We start from the raw sequence: 17,977 nt of genomic DNA, 5'->3' as shown, positions 1-17,977 counted from the left end.
GTTGAGTAAGGATCAGATTTATTTTACCTAGTCTTAAAAAATATCTTGGTCATTTTACTTTAAAACCTCTCAGGACATTGTAAAATCTCTTAGAACAGTTCTTTTCTGCTCAATAGGAAATAATGATATGTGAACTTGTGTTTATTACTTGCCACCTGATACTAAGTGCCGCAAATTCTTTCTGTTTTGTGTGTAACTTGCCTTTATCTTTGTTGTTGTAGTACTGGATACCAGTTTATTTACTATTCGCCTGAAAACACAGCCAAAGCAAAGGAAGTTCTCAGCAACATCAATCAACTACAACCTCTGATAGCAACCCATGCAGACCTACTGCTTAATTCTGCAAGCCAGCATTCTCCAGACAGCTTGAAGAATTCTTTAAAGATGCTTTCAGAAAAAGTAAGATCCAAATCATCCCTACCACGGGGAAAATGAAATACCCCAATTCACATTGGTGTTACTTTTTGCATACATTGCCTTTCACAGCACCTGGAAATGTAAAATAGACTAAGTTAAAAAGTAAGCTTCAAACTATTGCCACAGGAACAAATTGAATTGGCCCCCTTCTCTTTGCAAATCTTACTGAGCACTAATTTTTTCCCTACTAGGAAATAAAACCTATTATTGGTTGATATATGTTTTTCTTTTCTTTGACATCCTTCATTTTCTTTGGTTCACGGTCTTGTCAAATGAATTAAATTAGATTTTGAAAATTATTTTCCTCTGGTGAGCACCTAATTTTTATGCATATGAAGCTATACATTTGAATATCAATGTCACTTCATTTGAAAGCAGGACTTTCATGTGAATTCTTATCAGTGGTATTGGAGTAATTTCTCTGCCTGCTTCACTTTCAACATTATTCCTTGGGAGATGGTTCTAAAATTTTCCAAAAATATTAGTCATTGTTTGAAATGTAGTGGGGCCTAAGCCTTAAATTTTCCAAAGGTGACTTGCACCTTATATGCAGAGAGGAGAGGTAACCTGGAAAAGGTGGATACTCAACATCAACTTCCATAACTAATTAGGGCAACTGAATGACACAGACAGAGCCAAGATAGAAAAAGACAAATTGCAGCTTGATTTTAAATGTAAAACCAGGTGTCCTGGCACCCAATTCCAGTACACTCGTCCTTGACCTCTGCATTCTGAGGACACCATGCAATTTATTATGAAATACTTTCAATAAATATACCCTGGAAGAAACTGACCAAAGAAAGTTCTCATGTTATTATTTTAGAATAAAATAGCAGTTTAGTTCTTCACATCCCTGAAGAACAGATTCATAGAAACCTGGATACTATATACGTACATTTTTTTTATTCAGCTATGCTAATTTATAATAATACTGTGCACTTGTTTAACATTTTAAAGTGTGCATTATTATATATTTTCTCTTAGGATGCAACAAATATCTATTTTCATTAAAAATTAACTAATACCTATTCAGACAAGTGAATTGTCTAATAAATTAAAAAGTAAAAGAAAATCAAAGCCCAAGGCTTCCAGTTCAAAATGCAACATTCTTTATATGTCAGATCAGGTGCCTCCAGCATGACAAAGGAGGGAAAAACTGACCCAAATTTTACAAGTCCTGACTTTGTCAAGTATTGTGCTAGCTGCTTCGTGACTGATGTTACTGTATTTAAACCTGAAGTGGTGGGTATGTACTGATTGTCTAGCTCACTTCTAGAGGCATTTTCCAGGCTGTAGCACAAGAAGGGAGAGACCAAGGAGGGAGGAAACTCTGGCATCCTCTATGGAATATCTGTGTTTTGACATTTACATTTTTAAAATTAAAAAGAAAATTTTAGACAAGCTCTTCAGTAATGCTTAAGTATTCTGATAATCAATAAGTATGCCTAATAGTCCATAAATATGTTATAGCCAGGAAAAAGGGGTTGAGGGGAGAAGAGAGTGTTGTATACAGTAAAATAATATAATTTCACTTCAGTTCAAAGAGGAAAGTGTTATACACAGTAAAAGAATGTAATTTCATTTTGGTTCAATTCTTTTTGGAATTTCTAGATGGAGGTGAGGGTTTCTGGATTCACCTAAGCAGAAATGTTAGTAAGTGGCACATCGCTGCAGCGATCACAGAGCAGGATTTATATTCTTCCTGTGCACTGGGCAGGGACTTGTCATTTCGCAGGTCATTTACAACTCGCTGCAGTGATTTGGGTGGGGGGACAGGGCACATATTTTCTCATCCTTTAATTCAGCATTGCTCCAACTTTTCCCCCTATATTTTTTCTACTGAGTAGACATGCTTCGTCAACTAATAAATCTGTCAGCCCTTGAAACCAGGAGGATCTTTTTAAGTTTGCAAGCCATGCATTTTCTTTTTAAGAATGTGCGGCTGGAATTTCAAAGAATTATCCAAGCTAACAGTTTTGCATAGTTTATGAAGACAATTAGTAGCTTATGGTTTAAAATAAAGTATGATTCATTTCTACCTAGCCATGCTGCTGGTGCTTCAGATTCTATGTCCCAAGACCGGTCTTCTATTTTTATTTTTTTTTGGATTAATTAATTAATTTTGCTAGCAATGGCCTAATGAACACTTTTGCAGGCTTGAGCGAAAAGGTGGGCTTTTGGAAAAAGGCAGGCCGCGGAAATTTCCATTGCAGAGTCAGGCGACTTCTTCCAGCTGTGCCTGCGCTGTGGGCACAAGATGGCAGACTACTTATTTCCACCGCTCTAGGAAGGTCCTATAGCCATCAAACCTTGACCAGCCGCCCCGTGGGTCAGTCGTTTCAACATCAGCAAGGGAGCAGGCAGTTGGAAGGGAGATAAAATCAGCCGCCTCTGTGTTTTTGTGTAGGGAATGGAGAGAGGTGGTGACATTCCTGCACTCAGCTTCACTGGGGTTCCTTCTGGCCACCTGGTCTTAACTTGGCTTCCTGGACACCCAGTATTTGTAGATCCCGGGCCCAGGTCTCTATGCTGTCTCATTATGATGTAGGATCATAACAAAAGACAAACTGAGCTTATACGAATAATTCCAGTAGACAAAGCATAGGCCAAATTTTTTACATAAGATATGAGTGGAATAAAATGCACTTTTTAAAATAATAGAGTGGAATAAAAATGCACTTTTCTTTTCCTTAGATGAAAAGTATGCAATGCTATGGACAAAAAGAGCAAGAGAGAGAAAAAAATATATAAATATAAAAAAATATATATAAAAAAAATTCAGACTGAAAAAGTAAGGGCCCAAATGTAGGCAATGTACAGCTGAGTCTCATAGCTCAGACGTCTGTGTGACATTAGTTTCCAATGCCCATTGCATTCTCTCTTCCACAAGCATTAACGACCTTGTTTAAATGGTCATTATTATCATGCTAATAAAAAGCAATGCCAAGCACCTAGTTATGTGGGGTATGACAGTCAATACTATGGAACAAATGCTACATAGACACGGTCCTGAGCTTTTACAATGTAAGAATTTAAAAGAATGGAATGTTTCACAATGTTATATTTGTGAAATGGCAAACAACAGCAAAAAAGATTTTGTCACAAATATTTTCTCACAGCATATTTGAGAAAAATCTCACATGATTCAAATCCTGTATCTTTTCAACTTTAGCAGAGTATATCAAAACAATCTATTGTATTCAATGAAGGAAAAGAGCATTTTCTTCCAAAAGTTAACTCAGAGTTTTTAAAAGAAATGTTCTGTTGCCCTTAATAATGAGCCAGGAAGTCACTATGCTAAGAAGCTGAAAATACACATAATATACAGATTACTTATGTTGATAGCTGAGAAGGAATTTCTCAGTAATGTTGGTACTGAGAAGGAATTTCTTATTGTTTATTTACTTTAATCACTCCTAGGTCTAACTCAGCCCCACACTGAACAGAACTTAATGAATAGAGGAATTTGTTTATGTTTTATAGTTGGTGAAAGTGTGTGTGTGTGTGTGTGTGTGTGTGTGTAATCTAAGGGAAATTGAAAATAACTGAAATAAATGAAAAAATGAAACTTCAGAATTGAACTTTTATGTCTTTTTTTCCCATACTTTCCCTTATATGGTGAAGACGTAATTGATGAAATAAGTAATATTATATAAAAACCAAACTTGTGTTCATTAGAATATTAAATAGCAAGGAAAATAAAGACAAGAAAGTAAAATAAGGTTAAGAATGAGATCTGTACATAAATACATGGAAGTAGAACTTCTGTTTTGGCTCTGGTGGAGTAACATAGATCCTCCACCTTAAACAATAGGAAAAGTGGACAAAATGTATAAAATAATGGTTTTTAGGCATTGGAAAAGAGGCAGAACAGGAAGATAACAAACTATATGATTCTTATATTTATCTAGCTTACCTCCAGAGGCAGTTTCCACCCTATAACAGGAGGAAGAAGCCGCAGAGTAATTTCTCAAATTGAGGAAACAGAGATTAGAGTTTGGGAAAGCCAAGGTGGTTAGAATTCACAGGAAAGAGTACTAGAAAGGAGGGAACTGCACACAGAAAGAGCCCTGATGATCTGTAAATGAGTGCTTTTAAATCTTTACCTGAGTACATACTAGAATAAGCATAGACATATAGGTCAATGAAATAGAATCTAGAAGATTCAAGAATCTAGAGATTCTAGGGAACCTAGGAATAGACCCACACATATATGTTTAAGTAACTTCAGACAAAGTACAAAGGAAATTTATTGGGGAAAAGTTATCTTTTTAACATATAATGGAGGAACAATTGGATATCCATAAACAAAATAAATGAACTTTTCTTTATCTTTACCTGATATATATAAAATTTAATTAAAGATGGATCTTAGACCTTAAAATATAAACTAAAAGAAAAACAAACTTCTAAAAGAAAAGATTGGAGAAAATTTTTGTCAGCTTGGGTAGGCAAAGATTTCTTAGATAGGACACACAAAGCATGACCCCCCCAAATGAAAATAAATGATATGTAAGACTTCATCAAAATTTAAAACTTTTATTAATATTGTTAGAAGACACTATTCAGAAGACACTGTTAAGAAAATAAAAAAGAAAGTCATGGACTGGGAGAAAATATTTATAAAATGTGTATCTGCAAAGGACTTTTATAAGAACATATAAAGTATTCCTATAACTTAAGGATAAGCCGAACAACTCAATTAAAAATGGGCAAACTAATTGAAAAGACGTTTCACCAAAGAAGATGGATGGATGTCACATAAGCACAAATTTGCATTAGGGAAATGAAAATTTAAACTAAAATGAGATGCCATTAACCACCCACAAGAATAGCTTAAATTGAAAAGGCTGAGCGTCGAAGAGTTGAGGAGGAGATGGAACAAACTGAAACTTTCACATATCCCTAATGTGTACACAGTTATTCGCATACTTTGGAAAATAGTTCAACAGTGTCTCAGAAAGTTAAAAAAACACAAAACACTCCATATGATCTAGTCATCTCACTCCTGGTTACCTGAGATAAAGGCTATTTTTTAGGTACTGAGAAGGTTGTTGAGTGAGTAAGTCTGGAGGAAGGCTTTGCGAAGCTCATCCCCAGTAGCAATAACTAGGCTGAGCTAGGACAGAGGATTGGAGTTACTGAGCAAAACAGAACCTCAGTAGTGCTTCTTCGGGAGCTTGCTAAAATACAAATTCTGATTCATCAGTTCTGAGCTGGGACTCAGAAGTCTGCATTTTAATATTGGTGGCCTTGGATAGCATCTTGAAAAAAGAAAAGTTAGTCAACTCATAAGGAAACTATGAAAAGTATCCACATGGGATGTAGAAAGGATCTTAACTGGGATTAGCTCTGGGAATATAAAATAAGGGTCGAGCTTTGAAATAATTGAAAAGGCATAACTAATAAAAATTGATGAGTAATCCAGAAGTAAATATTACTGAAGATGATCCACATATTTGTACTCTGAGTTGCTGAATAGTAATGATATTACTCAGATGGAAAAATGGAGTACACATTTAAAAAAAACGAACACAAAAAAACCCCTTGAGATTAGACTAAGATTTCTAAACTCAAAAGACTTTGAAGTGGAAACAGTTGGCAGAGCTGGTTCAGGAGGTGAGTAGAAATGGGTTTTAAAGACCTTAGCATATGGATTATAGTTGAAGTTATGGAAGGAGTTACATCACCAAGGGGAAAAAAAATGCTTTCAAGAAAGTAGTTTAAGGTTCCTTAGGGTCCTCTGAGCGAGCAGGAGATTATAAGTCAACAAAGCAAACTGAAAAGGTCAGTCAAGAAAAAGAAGCGTAAATAGAAAAGTGCACTTTACAGTTTACAATGAACTCCCATAAGGGTTTCACGGGCAGGTATTGTAAATTTGTACAAACTAGGGAAAAGTGGTTGTTTATGTGATTTATCCAAGGTCAAGCAACTAATTTATATTGGCTGCCCAGATGTCAGGTAACACTCTTGGCTAAAAGTTCAATGTTCTTTTCTTTAAGAAGTGTTATGTGATATGTGTAAACACAATCAATGCACTGATGTCAGAATATAGAACTATTGCCCTGTGAAAGAATGCATATCAAATTTTAAAATAAACAGGATTATTTCTTGCCATGTACATGGCAATGGCAATCACTTGTTTACGCCACTGGCTAATTCCATATTGCACATGGGATTAGACATAGCTTTGAATTTTTTTGGTGACAATAAGGTCATTCTAAATAGAATAGGACTTTGATTAATTTGTTGAGATCTCTAGTTAAAAAGAATAATTTTAAATGAACGTATTCTAACTATTTCTCTGCCACTTATATTCAGAAAACTAGGAAATTCTCAGGACAAGTAATTTTTAGTAGTTTTATATTTGCAGATAATTCTGTAAGTTATTTTGAAGAACATACATATATGTGTATATATACATACATATATATGTATATATATATGAGAATATGAATTGGAGAAATGCCAGTAAGGCAAAGAAACATTTCATTTTTCAGATAACATTTCTCTCTTTTTTAATATCAAACAAATTAAATAGGCTTGCTTTGCTTAAATTTATGCTTTTTTAGTATATTATTGAACTGTTATTTTAAATGACTTGTTTTGCTTACCCTTACGATAACATTTAGACAACCTTCCTTTTTCTTTTACTTAATGTAATGTGAGCTGAGTCAGAAAAGAAAAAAGATTTTCAGAACTCCAAGGCAACAGGCAACTCAGAGATGTGGTTACATACTGGCCATGACTTTTAGCTTCCCTAGCATCCTCTCAGTTGCAAGAACAAAAAAACACAGGCGTGTTGGAATTGTGTAGCTCTATTACTCTTTACAAGCCAATTTATTTGACTGCAAAACATCAGGGCCTATATTGGTCTATACTAAGTAATGCTGCTCAAGAAAATTAAAATTTTTTTCCAGGTCATGTGGATAGAATATTTTCTATTTTCTAATAGAATGCAACCCTATATGCAAGATGTTGGTGATCTAGAGAGTGTCCCAGAAGCCAGATAAGTTTGTTTTGTTTTAAAATATGTTTTTATTTATTTCAGAGAGAGGAAGGGAGAGAGAAACATCAGTGATGACAGTCATTGATCAGCTGCCTCCTGCAAGCCCTGTACTGGGGACTGAGCCTGCAACGTGGGCATGTTCCCTGACCCAGAATCGAACCGTGATCTCCTGGTTCATGGGTTGATGCTCAACAACTGAGCCATGCAGGCCGGGCAAGTTTTTCAGTATTAACACAAAGTAAAAGATCAGCTATTATTGTGTTTGCTTAAGATTTTGTGTATATTATATTATATTACAACCCCAAAATTCTCAGTTATAAAACTGTAAGAATCTACTGTATTATCTCCCACATCTTGGTGATAAATCAACCCAAATGAGATTTGAATAAATGAAGTGGAATCTCTGTGTGTGCATACTATAGGAAGAAAATGACTGCAATTATAAGAACCATGCAAGATTTCATTGAGTGTGAATAGATATTTAGCTACATGGTAATTATGTGTGTGTTATGGAGACTAGAGCTGTAGTAGCAGGAATTCAAAGAAGGCAAGCTGTTTTGCTCTAAAAATAAATCAAAAGGTTTTATTGAAATTATCAACAGAAAAATAGTTTAGTTAAGCTGAATGGAAGCAAATTCACATTTTTAATATTTACACTAACATTGATAGACACATCTATGCTATATGGAAAATTATGTAAACAGCATGTTTCCCCACTTTGCTATAACTATACTGACTTGTTTGAATACTGTCAAGCCATTTATTTCAAGTGTTTATTTTCTTTTAAATAAAAAGGTGCTTTTTTATTTTGATTTTCTAGTTTATTATCAAATTATTTTCCAAACTTTTATTCTTATATAATCTTTTTTCCATATTTCTTGTCTACTGACCTTTAAAGTGCCTTCAGTATGACTAATAGATTAAAAGAGTGTTTAAAACATCCAATAACATTTGGCAGTGAAGATAGTTATGCAGACAATTGTGGACACAATTCTGAGAGCTGGTAGCTGCTCAAAAGACTTGGGGATTTTGGGGTTGGGAAGGGGAAGGACAGAAACCTCTAGGTTGATGGTGGCTGGTGGGTGGGGTAGAGTAAGGGGAAAAATCTGAATTTGTTGGGAAACTTGGGATCTGTTCCATTTGTGCTGCCTTGTACAGGTCACCACACCTGTTTCTTAGTTTCCTTATGTGGTTAATGAAGAGGTCCACCGTAAAGTCCCTTTCAGTTCTAGAATTTCATGATCTATTGCAAAGAAGAGCCATGCAGATATGACATCATCTTATTAGGCCCTTGTTTTCCACAAGGTTTAACTGATTTTCTTTAATTGCATGGACCCAACAGGGAGACCTGGAGATGATTTAGTTACCACCAGTTAGGCATGGCAGTGCTGACTGCACATTGAGAGCACACCAATAAATGGTTACCTAGAGTTACAGCTATGGTGAAGTCAGCATTGTATCCAAGAGTCTCATTAAATGGTGTTTATATCAATTATTATTGAATATAATGCTATGAGTTAAAGGACCCCTTCTTGAGATTGCAAAGTATAAATATAATATCAATATGGGTCAGTGCTTGAGCTACTTCTCTACTCTTTGAACAGATTGTGAGACCATGTGCACATTACGTGTACTATGACACAGAAAATCAATTACTGCCCCCTCCAGCATATTATGGGGTGAAGCTATTAAACATTTCATCAGGAAATTGAAAAGTGCAGCTGTGAAGTTCTTTACGGTTGGGAAGCTGTCGGTACTCCAGTACTGACTAGGTACTTACCACCAGCTTGTAAAATCCACCATGGCAGGTTTTACAGTAACCTCGTTAACATCGAGCGTTACTGAAACCATTTGGTGGAGGAGACAGTTAGGGGGCAATAATAGGGTTATAATAAAAGCCAAATGTTTTCATGAGGAAGACTGCCTATGTCATCTCTACTGTTGAAATCTATCCATGATGCTAAAAAGATTAAAAGTCTCCTGTCTCCAGTTTTTTAAAAAGCATGTCTTTCTTTAGCCTTTAAGTCTGTTTAAAATATAGACTATCCATAGTCTGACGACATTTTCTTTTAAGGTCTATTTGGAATTACTTGAAAGGTAGATGGTATTCTAATGATTATTCCCAGTGAAATTCATCTCCAAAGATAGGATGTGGAACTAAAATCAAGGGGGCTGAGGAGACAGATGGTGTTTATAGAGCACATGGAACCTCAGCGTTGACTTTTAGAGCTGGAGGACTCAAGGCCTTGGCAACATCCCCAAAACGAACTATGTTCCATTGATTGGTATGAATCATTCAAGTGCCAACAAATCTGTAGTTGACCTTTTCATAGCTCTACGCTGAGATGCCTACCATGGTGTTTCTAATCCTTGTGCATTTCTTTCCAGACAGAGCTTTTTGTTCATGCCTTTAAGGATCAGCTGGTCAGAAGCGCTCTGTTAGCACTTTACACTGCCAGGCCAGGAGGTGTCCTTAAAAAGCCACCCTCTCCTAAGAACAGCACGGAGGAGAGCTGTCCCCAGGATCCACCCCCACCGATGAGAAGACAGGACTCCATCCCCCATCATTCAGACTACGATGAGGAAGAGTGGGTAAGTCTCTTGCACATCGCTTGCCACCCAGTGTTCAGTCCTGAGAAATACAGTCAGAATGATAAGAAATCTCTGCTTTTCATCCAAGCCAGGGAGAAAGCAGTCACAGGTACAGACTGGGGATAAGTAAGTCACATTTTTCCTTAGGGGCAAATTATACGTGGAAGTTTTATTCCTAATCACATTTCTTTGACATAAAAATTTATTTGCTGTCAAGCAAATCATATAATCATAACCAAGGATATGTCATCAAAGCAAAGATGTCACCATTGCCAGATTCTATAATACTTTTTCTTACTTATTGCCGAGGTAATAGAAACATTAAAATTCTTTTTTAGAAGACGAGTCAGAAATTACCTATAATGCACTACTTGGATGCAACAAGGATGTTTACTGTTGCAATTCAGTGTTTTAGCTCTGGGCATAGGTTAGAAAGTATTGATGTTTAAGTGGCAGTGGACATAAAGATCCCTTAAATCCCTCTTGTTCATGATTCTATGATTAAGAAGACGTTACTCCAGGTGCTCTAAAATTAGCAGAAGTTTGGGTGCATAAAAGCATCTGAAAAAAGTACAGCCAAGTGCCCTGGCCAGTATGGCTCAGTTGAGTGTCATCCCAAGCACGGAGAGGTTGCTGGTTCAGTTCCTGGGCAGGGTGCATACCCTGGTTTCGGGCTCGATCCCCAGTAGGGGCCTGCGGGAAGCAGCTGATTGATATCTCTCTCTTTCATGGATGTTTTTCTCTCTCTCCCCCTCTCCCTTCCTTTCTCTCTAAAAAATCAGTAAAAACATATATTTTTTAAAAAGGTAAAGCCAAGTAAACAAAGAAGCCAGCATGGATGGGAACTCTAGTTGGGCAGAATAAGACAGGAGAAACATGAAGGTGCTGGGTGAGGGGGAGCAGTGTGTTATTCCTGAATCAATACCTATTAACTATCCAACATCCCTCCAAATTATATGCACACACAGAAGGAAACTCCTTACTGTATCATTTGCTTAACCAAGAAAAGAACATCCTAGCTGTATTAGATGTTAAACAGTTAACACTTTTCCTGCCATCCTAAATTTAAAAGTGCTCAGGGAGTAAATTATTTGAAAGGTCCAGATCTCTCAAAAAATTGCTGTCTGAAGGACTGTGAAGTGATGGCTGCTCTTTCTTCTGATAAAATTTCTATCACAGGAAAAACAGAGCTGGGTCCAAAAGGTAAGTGCTGAATAAGTATTTGTTGTTGCTGATTAAGAGTGCATTTCTCCCACGGAAGCATTTTCAAAAGAGCAAATCTAATATTTCTGCCTTTTACCTCACCTTTTTCTTCAATTTATTCAGAGCTCCAAGGCGTTCGCACCTCTTAACCTCTCTGAAGTTCCATTTTCTCAACTGTAAAGTGAGAATAACAGCACCTGTTTGGCTTAGGGTGGGCATGAGATAAATGATTTACCTGTGTGATATGGCTCCATCACCTGGGAAGGCCTAGGCCAAGGCATTGGATGACTAGTATTATTGTCCTATGTTTTCTTTTTTAGGATATGTAAATTAAATCACCTTATTACGAGTATCAGTACTATCCCTTGAGATAAATGGGAAAACAGGATCTACCATAAAATACATATTATAAATTTTAAGAGTTTGGGTACATATAGAAAAGAATTTGTATTTCATTTAATTAAATTTAGTGTTAACCTTTTCACAAATAATTACCATTTTATATAAAATCAAGTGAGAATTTCAGAATTTGGGGTATCTTTTGTTTTTATAATTTTCTTCTCACTGTGTAATGCTAATCCTCCCTTATACCTCACCTTCCTCCTGCTACACAAAATGTCCCTCTTCTGCCCTCCCTCCTTATTGCCTTTTCTTTAGATAATTTTGGGGACTTTGTAAATTGTAAGTGTTCTAAATGGGAAGGTAAGCACTAGGCCCTTAGGTCCTCGAGCTCAGAGTTCTAGTGGTAAATAAAAACACGTTAACAAACAGTGGCAAAATATGAGAAAAGTTGGAGAGAGACAGATAGTAAAGGGGCTCCATTAATGTGACTTCGACTCAACATTTGATACGCAGGACGTTCTTATGACCTGCAAGGATGGAAGGGAGTGGGAAAAGTACGGTGGAGGGAGGGGCTTTCCAGTGAGCACTCAGTTCAGTGGGCTCACTGAGCAGCTGTTCTGCCTGGTTCGTTCCTTCTGAGGGCTGTGAAAAAAGGAGCTCCTCCGGGCCTTCTCCTTGGCTCATAGGTGGTCATCTTCAGGGTCTCATAACCTTCTCCTGTGGTGCCACTCTGTCTCCAAATTCCCCTTTTCATAAGGACACAGAGGTGAACCACTCAGGCTTCGAGGAGTCCATGGGGCTCTAGAAAGATAAGTGGCAACTGCAGTGCAGTGTAGGCTTGTACGCGGGATAAGGCGGTAGTCTGGCGGTCATGGTGGGATTTCTAGAAGTGACTCTTAAGATTTAAATGTGCATAGATGTTTACCATTCAAGAAAGAGTATGAGAGAGAGGGAGAGAGGGAGAGAGAGGTTATTATTAGCTGCTTACTTGTTTTGTTTTAAAGGTGGTGAACATTGAGCCTGTTTATACTCCAAAAGCCGTTTGCGAGCCAGAGAGGCGGTGACTGAACAGAGCGAGGGCCTTAGCAAGGAGAGAGGAGGGTCAGCGCACTGCACAGGGCGGGCGGGTTCCAGGCAGAAGCGTCTTTCCGCTGTGTCCTCAGGGAGGAAACAAGAGAGACTTTACTTTTATGAGGGTGGGTGGGGGTGGGTGGCTTCTTTTTTTGTTTGTTTGTCTAAAATATTTTTTCCAGTTTTCTTGGCAATAATTGACATATTAACTGTATTACTTTAAGCTGTACAGCGTAATGATTTGATTATGTATATCTATTGGGGAATGATTACCACAATAAATTTAGTTAACTGTCACCTCACATAGTTACACATTTTTTTCTTGTGATGAGAACTTTTTTTTAAGATCTACTCTCTTAGCAACTTTCAATGTACAACACAGTATTAACTATAGTTACTATGCTATATATTATATCCCCAGAACTTATGAATCTTGTAACTGGAAGCTTGTACGTTTCTACCACCATTACCCATTTCCCATAGCCCCTTCCCCCACCTCTGAAAACACCAGTCTGTACTCTGTTTCTGTGACTTTGGTGTGGTTTTTTTTTTAGAATCCACATATAAGTGAGATCATATGGTATTTGTCTTTCTGACTTATTTCACTTAGTACAGTGCCATTAAGGTCCATCCATGTTGTCGCGAATGACAGGATTTTCTTTTCATGGCTGAGTAATATTCCATTGTGTGTATTTTCTTTATCCATCTATCCGTCGGTGGACACTTAGATTATTTTCCATATCTTGGCTGTTGTACATAATGTTACAATGAATATGAGGGTGCATAAACCTTTTTGAATTAGTGTTTTTGTTTTCTTTGGATAAGTACCCAGAAGTGGAATCCTTGATCATACGGTAGTTCCATATTTAATTTTTTGAGGAACCTCCATACTGTTTTCCACAGGGACTGCACCAATTTACATTCCCACCAACAGTGCAGGAGTGTTCTCTTTTTTCCACACCCTCACTGCTTGTTGTTTCTTGTCTTTTTGATGATAGCTGTTCTAACTGATGTGAGGTGATATCTCATTGCGGGTTTGATTCACATTTCCCTGATTATTAGTGATGTGGAGCATCTTTTCATGTACCTGTTGGCCATTTGTTTGTCTTCCTTGGAAAAATGTGTATTCAGCTTCTCTGCACATTTTTTTTCTATTGAGTTGCATGAGTTCTTTATATGTTGTATATTAACCTGGATGGTTTCTTTTATCCTTAAAAGAGGATAAAAGAGAAGGGTACAGGGAGGATGGGTGGAGGAGAGTGGTTAAAGATTCAAATGGGCACCAACAAAACTGGGTAGAGGAGCTTATTAGCAAGACTTGAAAAAAATCAGGAATAATTTCAGTCCTTGTGGACAGCCAGGCAGCCAAGGTTGCAGCAGGAGTCTGCAAGGTTGTTGGCTCACCCGTGATCATTCTCTTGGGAGTACTTTGGTAGCCTTACCACTAAGTAGAAGTCCTCCTGATTTCTTCTAGTTGATGCAGGAGTGTGCTCTCAGTTTCTCAAGTTTTCTTGGTTTTCTTCAAAGGCAAACAGCAATGTAATAATGAATATCTACTTCTCAATCCTCACCTCCTCTCAGATGATTTCGGAATTTCCTCCAGAACACAGTTATTAGAAAGCACATAAATGCTTGGCCTAAATTTACCACTATTACAAGGAAAATCTTTCCCAGTCAGAGAAGTTACTTCTAACTCTCTCCTAATACAGTTTTACTCTATTTGCCAGCAATAACCGAATTTGATTGTTAGGTAGCATTCTTATTGTTAACCATTCTCTATTAAAAAGATTTCCTTGTCAAGAGATGAAAATCCTGCCCAGCTGGGTGTGGCTCAGTGGTTGAGCGTTGACCTAGGATCCAGGCGATAGGGGTTTGATTCCCGGTCAGGGCACATGCCCGGGTTGTGGGCTCGATCAATTACTCTCTCATCATTGATGTTTCTCTCTCTCCCTCTACTTTCCTCTCTCTGAAATCTATAAAGATATATATATATTTTTTAAAAAATCTATTTAAAAAAAAAGATGAAAATCCTTTTAAAAAAACAACAAAAAAATTTCACCAAAGCTATAACCATTTAACATTATTTCTAAAGCTTTATCTAACTTTGAAAAGCTGTGTAAATTCAAAGAAACTGTAGTTAATTGAAAATGCCTTAGGAGATTGTGCTAGTAAATGAATTGGAAACGATTTTTGTGTATCACTTCTCTAGTTAATTAGGTGTTAGAAAAGTTTCAGCACTGATTACAAGTATAGTCAACTTCCTGAATTAATTCAGTGTTTTAACTAAATTTAATTGGGCTTCTGTGACATCATATGAAAATATTTTCCAATCACTTACATTGGTTTAGTTTTAGACATAAGATTATAATAGCTCCATTTTAAAAAAATGTTTGTTTTATTTAATTCCCTATAATGACTGTAGTTTTAACAATTACCTAACATGAACAACTTTATTTAGCTTCTTATAATAAATATTTTGAAAGCAAATGCATGTTAGTAAATAACTCCTGCATTTTACTCTGCTGATGCATGTAAAAATCTTTCTTTTCAAGGTCATGAGAAAGAATCTCTATTAATTCTAAATCAGTGTGATGCTTCCTCTTTTCAACTTGTTTTGTTGGCAAAATTGATGGCATGAATCTAGTTAATAATTATCTCATCAATTTGGAAGGCATTGAAACTAAAATGATCACGGACCAAAAAAGTTGGTTATTTGCTTAATTTTACTGATTAATGATTGAGTGCTTAAAGGTTGATTTCCTGAAAAAGTTAGTAAATAATCAAATCCCAAAGGAATATGAAGATTTGATGCCAATGTGTGCAAAGAAATAGGCTAAGATAGCATTCTTCATCTTTTAGCTGGTGAAGATGACATACTGCCTTTCTTCCTCTACATTTCTACAACAGATGCTTCCAACAGCTGGGATTCCAAGATTAGTTTGTCCAAAATATGAAAGCATGTCATCCAACCAAAGGATTAAGTTGACCCAGTTTTGTGGCTTTCAGTAATTATACTTTTCTCTATAACACTGTGATTTAACTTCAACATTACAACACTGATGGATTTGGGCCTAAATCTGCCTACCTTCATTCAAACAATTGTTTACAAAAAAAAAAAAAGATAAACTCCTAAACCTTTATGTTCTGATTCATTCTAGCAAAGAGCAGAATAGGAAAACTATTCTTATTATTTAGCCATATCCCAAACCTATTTTTTAGTTGGACTACATTTCTGTATCAGAGATTTCAGCATTCAAATTACCTAATTAATTTCCCTCTTCATGTTGTAAATGTAAATCAATTTTTAAATTTTAGTTGCGTCTTTAAGCAAAGAGAACATGTGCTATGCTTTATTAAGGTAAAGTGTGTTTATGTCACATGAACACAATAGATGATCCACATTAATCTATAATAATTTTTCAAGAATTTTATGGATTATAGAAACAATAGCAAAGATTCACAGTAACATATATGTCAGGCATTCTGATAATAAAGTATATTTATAGCCTGAAAAAATGTTGTTTCTCTGTAACTCAATATTCCAAAAGATCGCATTTTGGAATAAGACGTATACGAACCAGTTTCTGATAAACCTATCCCAAACTTATTATTTTTTTTATCAGCATCTCACAGTTCATTTGATATTACGCCTTCCTCTTATGATGTTTAGAACAAATACGTATGCTTAATCTGGACAGAACTATTGATAGAGCTATTTATATTATCGTCATTGGTAACAGTGATCACAGATAGTTGCAAAATACTACTAACTCTTAAGGACAAACATGTTTTTCCAGATACCGCTGCAAGCGATCTTCAGGGATTTGTATTCCCAACATCTCTTGCCAGGCTTCTGTCTTCATCTTAGACCTTACCTCTAGGGAAAATCACTCAGACCATGCATGACTCAGGGGTACCGATGCAAACTGATTTTCAAAGGAGATTCTGTTCAGTTCTCTAACTAACTAGAATTATGCTTTGTGAAACCATTGACCTGATCTCAGTAAGAAGGAAATCAATCATTCTCATTTTTTAGAGGTAATTAATTTTTATAGACAACTAGATACTAACCTATAATTTAACGTTTCTAAAGCAACGCCTTATAGTTTAGTTACCTAAGTGAATAAGATATCCACTAAAATATGGCCATTTAGTTTCAAATTGTATGTGACAGATAAACTGACAGAGTATGTATATATACAAATATCTGCATATATGTATCAACTCCAAACATTTTGTATAATAAAGCATTATTTTTGTATCCGATGATCACTCAGCCTCATGAGCACTGAATTATAATCAATTGTTTATGTCTGTTTCTTCCATGTGTTCATGAACTTTATAAGCTCCTTAAAGGCAAAGACAATGTCATGGTCACTGTTGTATCTCCACATTAGCAGAGCACCTGCACATAAAAAGGTGCTCAGTACTCATTTGTAGAGTAAATTAATGACTTCAAAATTTCCCCTCAAATGACTGTCCTGTTTACCTTTTTATTTTGAAACACAGAATATTTAAATTTAAGATAACTCTGCACTGTGTCAGGTAACTTTTCCTCCACTAGAATTCATGAGTTATTTTAAGGAATTTGTTTCTCTCTTCCAATCAAAATACCCAGTTATACCCTCTCTCCTTAGTGCATATTTTCCAATTTCATAACCAACTTTGAGATGACTATTCAAGTCATCTTCAAATTATCACCAAACATACAAAGTAATAAAGTTCAAGATGGACACAGACCATCAGAGATGGTGAGTGAAGGCCTCCAGAAGCTTCCAGAAACCCAGTGGTGGCAATTTAAACTTCATTGATTAGTCACACGCCAATTACAAAGGTCCTAGTTACACAGAAATAATTTTAGATTTTTCCCAGCAAATATGAATAGAAGCAACTATTTTCCCCTTACCCCAGCCTTTTTTTTTTAAATCCCTAAGTCACACATAGTAGAGTTGTCTGGTTTTGTTAACCTTATAATGGAGAGGGGACATTGAAGGAAAGCATCCCCTTTCCTCATCAGAAAGGGCAGGCAGAGAGAGGCAGGGGGAGTTAGGCCAGTTTCTTATGTGGCAACTGAATGGGTTCTATCATCTGTTTTTTTGATGGATGGGAACATTCCTGAACTTCTCCAGTCCATTTCACCCAGGAGAAATGAGCTTTGAATACTTATTTGATATTAAAGTCCACAAAAAGTGATTAAGCAAAGTTCATGACTGTCCATTAAAATGCACAAATGTTCTATTAAAGAAGAGAAACCCCAAATGAGATCTTTATGTGCATGCATATTCATGAAACGCTGCCCAATTCTAGACTTTTCCACATGCAGTTAATATGTGCACCTTCAGC

General features: G+C 36.3%; 1 protein-coding gene across 4 annotated transcripts in view; it reads left to right on the top strand.

Moving 5' to 3' along the window:
- Positions 1-17,977, top strand: part of INPP4B (inositol polyphosphate-4-phosphatase type II B) — a 528,611-nt gene that overhangs the window by 430,916 nt on the left and 79,718 nt on the right. For all 4 annotated transcript variants that reach the window (XM_081135695.1, XM_081135696.1, XM_081135693.1 and 1 more), the window contains 2 exons: positions 222-399; positions 9,815-10,018. In XM_081135695.1, coding sequence (XP_080991821.1) covers positions 222-399; positions 9,815-10,018 — 382 coding nt within the window. The remainder of the gene's footprint in view (positions 1-221; positions 400-9,814; positions 10,019-17,977) is intronic.

This window comes from Miniopterus schreibersii (genome assembly GCF_964146895.1).
Source record: "Miniopterus schreibersii genome assembly, chromosome: 4".
Taxonomy (NCBI): Eukaryota; Metazoa; Chordata; class Mammalia; order Chiroptera; family Miniopteridae; genus Miniopterus; species Miniopterus schreibersii.
Note: the sequence above shows the minus strand (reverse complement) of the source record. Positions and strands in the feature narration are given on the sequence as shown.